Source organism: Camelina sativa, chromosome 19, assembly GCF_000633955.1.
Source record: "Camelina sativa cultivar DH55 chromosome 19, Cs, whole genome shotgun sequence".
NCBI classification, from domain to species: Eukaryota; Viridiplantae; Streptophyta; class Magnoliopsida; order Brassicales; family Brassicaceae; genus Camelina; species Camelina sativa.
The window spans coordinates 6798225-6803685 of NC_025703.1; the positions used below are offsets into that span (position 1 = coordinate 6798225).

Genomic DNA, 5461 nt, shown 5'->3' on the forward strand with positions numbered 1-5461 from the left:
CCTTTTCAACCCCTTTTTTTTTTTTTTTTGTCGCTTCCAATCCGATTAATTATATAATTAGCGGCGGTTAGTTCTTCTTTTTCAGTTACTTTCTTTTTTACCCGTCACCACTAAAGGTATGCTTTTTTATTTTCTTTTTTTCTTTGCTTAATACTGTTTACTGTTGAAAAGCAGCTCTGTTGTCACCAGAAATGTCCCTCTTCATCCATTACCCATCTCACATAACCTTCAGGAATCCCGGAAATGGCTTCTGAGTTCAACTGTTGTAAATGTAAACAAAAAAAAAAAAAAATCAGAGTTTGGTATTAGCATAGGTTTTTTATCTACCAATAGCTGCTTCGTGTTTTAAACTTATTCTTTACCTTTATACTGCTGGAATCTGGTTCAACAACACAAATTTCTGACTCTATTTTTGTACTTTCAGGGATGGTTTCAAAGGATCTAACCACTGTGGATCTGCAGAAATAAGAAATGTCAAGACATTAGGAGGACAATTTTGGTTGATACTAACATTAGCGACATTAAGATAATCAAATAGAGATCATTTTGTCTTACCTTCCGTAACTCTCATCTTCACAAGAGTTTCCTGAAGAAGAAACCCAATCCATATCAAAAGCGGCACATGTACATTGCTCACCATGACCATCACAGCAGAAGCAATCGTTTTCAAGAATATCATCTAAACCTAATTCCTCTAATATTGGTGGTGGAGCACTGCAAAACAAAAGCCTCAGATTTAGCTGACAAGAACCCAAATTTTTACAAGATTTATTTGACAGAGATCATAAGTTTTTTATACCTCAAACTAGCAGCAATCATTGCAGTTTCAGTCGTTGATATCTCAGGTGCTGAATCTGAAAGACCTTTAGCTTCTTCATCTTTTTCAGCACAACCTTGTCTACCTAACGCAGCTGCACTGCTCTCGCTAAGGATGCTACTTTCTGATAAAGATCGTTTCATCGTAGACCTAAAGGCAATCAAATGGAATGTTAGTATCTCTAGAGAACATAAAATGTTTCAAACCTCTCCACAAGTGTCTAGTTAACCATGAAATTTACCTCGAATTCTCTGGTACAGAATTGGCAAGAAATCTTGCTGCATTGTAGTGCTGATCAGAACCCAATTCCCATAACGCTGCCTTATCTGGTTGTGGCTGAAAGTATCCCAAGAACCTGTAGCAAAATACAAGTCTATAGTCAAATAATGTTTTCAGACCAGAGAAGGCATAGGAAACAGAGAAAGTTTAACTTCAGCATACACGTTAATTGCATCTTGCTTTTCAGCATCCATATAGGCGTTACTGTAGTAACGTTGCAAAGTTCTAAAGAATTCCTGTGACTGAGTCGCCGCTCTCCATTGACCACGCCTTTCACAAAATATCTGTGTCCACAGAAATAAGATGATTGATTAATAATTATGTCTAACAGAATTTTAGCTAAAACGGGAACAGTATGTTGCCAGGGAAGCTAACAAAGAGACCTTGTTGTGTGCCGCGGATCCTCCATACTGAAGTGCAAGTGTATCTCCCATTGTCTCATAAATTCCCATCAAATCTTCAGCGAGGGGATTGTCTAGATCAATATTAGTAGACTCTGTCAATCCCAAAGCATGGAGTTGACGCCCAAATGCTACCAACCCATAGGCATATTGAGCAACATTGGTGCGATCTAAACAGTCTATGCAATTGGTCCTCAGGACTCCTTTCTGAAGCATGGTAGCTTCCTTTTGCCGACCTTCAGTAGCATCCTTACTATCATTACCACTTTCCACAGCCAAATCTGGTGCAATTTCATCTTTACTGGGTAGATCATAAGAAGAACCATCACCATTGTTGTTCCTACAATAAAAACCGGAAGAATTAAATTAATTAGAGCCTTTTCTGGGGCAAAGAAGTTATTTAGAGCCTAGCTACTAAGAATACAAGAGAGAGATGAGTAATGTGTTAAGCAAGAAACTACAAAGAAGGTAAAGAACTATTGGTAAATTGGATACTCACTCCAAGGTGGATGGATTCTGGTTCTGAAACCCAACTCCTCTAAGATCTGGAGTTAGTTGACAGTAGAAGATGCCAGTCAAGTTCAGAGCATAAGTAGCCAACCTGCCGAGAATTGCCAACACGTTTGTGCCTTTTCTGGAAAAGAAAGGAACCATTTTCAGTTAGTAAAAACACTATTGTGTGTAGAAAATGCATTGAAAAGAAAAGAAACAAAGAAGCATATGAGGTTGTGTCCATCACGTACTTTCTGGAGTGTTTATGCAAGTCCCAGTGAAGAGGCCTTAGACGATCCTCCTTGCTTAACCCTTTATTTATAAATCTAATTGCATTTGCAAACTCTGCACGCAGAATAGTCTCCCGAGGCCTCTTTTCACGCGTCTGTTTTTTTAAAAATTAAGTGAATTAGAACAAACCAGGAAGAATAGATCAGAATTTGTATCCTCTAGACTATCGACGATATAGAATACCAACCTTTATCAAGTTCAAAATGATGATTGGATTCCCATATCTCTTTCCAAGATTTTCAAAATGCAGTCTGGTTGCCTCAAAGTTGGGGTCCTGCGCTGACACTTTCCACATATAAGAGATGATATCAGCACATAAAACCAAGGAGAAAAAAAAAATGGAATTGATAAGAATATATTATGTTGGAGAAAGAAGATCATACATATAATATCAGGTTTGATATTCAAGCGTGAGGTCTCCTGAGACCAGAACAAAGGTATTGAACCCCGATTCTGAACTACAGAACTTATTCGGCCGGGATTACCATCTTGAGCTTCCTCGAAAACGATCTGCTCTGTCTCGACATCATTAGCTACCCTGCCTTTCTCATTCACACCACGTTTCAGGTATCTGGGGAAAAAGATGGAAGATTATGATCCAACTAAGACTTATCCCATTATCCCATTACAGCTTAACCATATCAATGATAAAGATAGAACAAGCTCAAGTGTAGAGATTGTACCTTGTGCCAGCATAATGGCGAGATCGGCGAGCAATTAGAGTCAATCTAAAGTTCTTCTCAGATACTGTTAGCTTAACCTATATATTAGACAACAAAAATGCCATTCCAAAGGTTAACAACTTTTAATGTGCATCAAAAGACAAAAGAATCGATAGGGCATCAACATAGTGGGGGGTAAGTATCACAACACCTGCTTGTAATATGCATATCTCTGACTGTTAGAAAAAGTTAATAGAAACCTTTGGACTAATTAGTACAAGTAATACCTGTTTGAAAAATCCATATACCAAGGCAACTGTCCACATACAGTCCTTAACGTTGTTCCGAATCTTCCGAGTTAAGTATTCATTCCAGACAAACATAGATTCGTAGTAAGTGTGTCTTTCCACCTTGTCAGACAGATTCCTCTGAAGTGTATGCATGATGTGATAGGAATAGCTGAAGAAGAAGTCCTTTGTGAGATCAACAGTGCAGAGTAGCCTCTTGTACCTATAAAGTTTCCAAGGAAGACAGAAGAAAAACAACATGATTTAGAACCTGGATCAGTAAATAATCTGATAAAAAGGAAGCAAGGTACAAGATAAATCAAAGTTCCAAATATAACAGATCAAATGAAAGTAGAAGAAAGTAAAAGAGAGGTCTCCCTTTCTTGATAATACCTCTGTCATACATATATAACATATCAAAATACATACAACAAATAGAAGTGTGTCCACTGTAGAGACAGGGGAGAAGAATACCTAGAAATAGTAAAAAGCAAAAAGTGCAACAAAGATTGTCTGACTAAAGACTTAAACAAAATGGAAAGGATATTAATGAAACTCTAAGCTGCTGGATTATCACCAACAGCAATGGACAAATTAAAAAAGAACCTGTGACGAATTCAATCACAGTTACCTCAACAACTGTTAACTTGTCTAATAGAAACCTGTGACACTAAAATTGTGCAGATCAAAGAGGGACACAATGGAGAGGAACAAAAAAGACAACAGAATGGTCTCAAGATCTAAATACAAGTGGTAAAGTTCAATAATGTCGAAATGTAATGTATGGATAAAAGGTACCAGGTACCAAGGTACAGGTATTCCATTTTACAAGCAGAAGTGACATAAGAAACCTTTTCTCATCCTTAGAATAAGCCACATTGGATAGCACAGAGGCATGTGGGATGGTAATAATCTTGCTCTTTGCAACACCATAAACCGTATGCCCACAAATTTCACCAAGCTTCTTTCTTTTAGTGATTATCAGCATGTAATAAGGTCCCAAGAACCTTATGAATCCTAAACCAAGAAACCTTATGTGTTAACCTTACAAAGATGAAAGAAACTAGTATATAGAATCAGATGGTTGAATGCAATAAAGAAAATTGATTACCGATGATCCCATAGCAAGTGGTGACAAATTTCAAACCACCAGATGACCTGTTTCCTTCATGTATCCTTCTCAAAGTATCAAAGCATTCAGCTTCTGTGTAAGCCGTTGAATCTTCGTAAATGTTAACCTCTGTTGGCTCTGTCCTATCTAGCTTCAAGACTCTCCAAGACGTTCTGTTTTTATCTCTTCCAATCATGTAAAAGCTCTGTTTTCAATCAAAACACATATAGCTTAATAATCAGATTACCAAATCCATTGATTCGTGTAATCAAAACGAAATCAAAAGAGAACAAAAACAAGAGAATCAAATCAATGAATTGATTGAAAGATGAAGAAGAAGAAGAAGAAGAAGAAGAAGAAGAAGAAGAAGAATCACCGAGCGGGTCTCGTAAAGCCTGAATTTTTGGAGAAAGGAAGAAGAAGTCATGTCGACTTGTTTATCAATCGATCTCTCTGACGCCGCCATTTGAGAAAAAATCACGTCAGACCCGGAGCTCCGGTAAACTCGGGCCGACGAAAACAAACAATAAACAAAAATCACAGAAAGAGAAGAAAAAACCCGAAATAGATCACAGAACGATATAACCCAAAAAAAAAAAACCAAATCTGTACAGCTCACAGGAAACTGAATCTGACTTCACACACACACAATAAAAATTCAAAATTTACAACTGTAACCAGAAAACACAGACACAAGGATCCTAAATTCACCCTCTCACTATACGATACAGATCGAGATTTTTGAGGAAGGGGGGAAATTCAAAGAGAATCTGAGTAAATGAAGAAGCAGAAGAAGAAGAATGAAGATGATGACAGAGCTGCGGTGACCGGAACCACAGAAAAATTTAACGAGAGAAAAAAAAAAAATTGTCTTTTTTTTTTTTTTGCCAAAATAACAAAAGAAAGAAAGATAAAACGGTTCTTTTAGAACAAAATAATTCAATTTCGAAAAGGTAAGTTTGACTAGTAAAATGTTTGTGACTTTGTAAGTTGTTCCATTTTTTAGTTTGAAAATTTTAAAGATTAACACACTCAAAAAAATATAATATAATCAAAATTTAGCTCTATATGAGCTGGCTGAAAAAATTAACTCCTATATTAGCTTATATAATTTACACTCA

The 5461-nt window shown here is 36.8% G+C and overlaps 1 protein-coding gene across 1 annotated transcript; it reads right to left on the minus strand.

Annotated features, from left to right (window-relative positions):
- Window positions 9-5217, minus strand: LOC109124447 (phosphoinositide phosphatase SAC2). The gene is made up of 16 exons (XM_010488916.1): window positions 4717-5217; window positions 4341-4545; window positions 4081-4246; window positions 3230-3452; window positions 2964-3040; window positions 2664-2851; window positions 2468-2565; window positions 2241-2374; window positions 1997-2131; window positions 1480-1837; window positions 1259-1380; window positions 1059-1172; window positions 800-967; window positions 556-714; window positions 363-456; window positions 9-260 (listed from the first exon to the last, which is right to left on the minus strand). The coding sequence occupies exons 1-16, from the start codon at window positions 4804-4806 to the stop codon at window positions 183-185; spliced, it is 2409 nt and encodes an 802-aa protein (XP_010487218.1). The 5' UTR covers window positions 4807-5217; the 3' UTR covers window positions 9-182.

What these genes read in the sequence shown, in the direction of transcription:
- LOC109124447 (XM_010488916.1), bottom strand. Translation starts at nt 4,806, where the DNA reads ATGGCGGCGTCAGAGAGATCGATTGATAAACAAGTCGACATGACTTCT. An exon ending in CAGAATCCATCCACCTTGGA is followed by an intron (nt 1,838 to 1,996) that starts GTGAGTATCCAA and finishes TTTTTATTGTAG; the next exon opens with GAACAACAATGGTGATGGTT. An exon ending in GATCCGCGGCACACAACAAG is followed by an intron (nt 1,381 to 1,479) that starts GTCTCTTTGTTA and finishes CTGTGGACACAG; the next exon opens with ATATTTTGTGAAAGGCGTGG.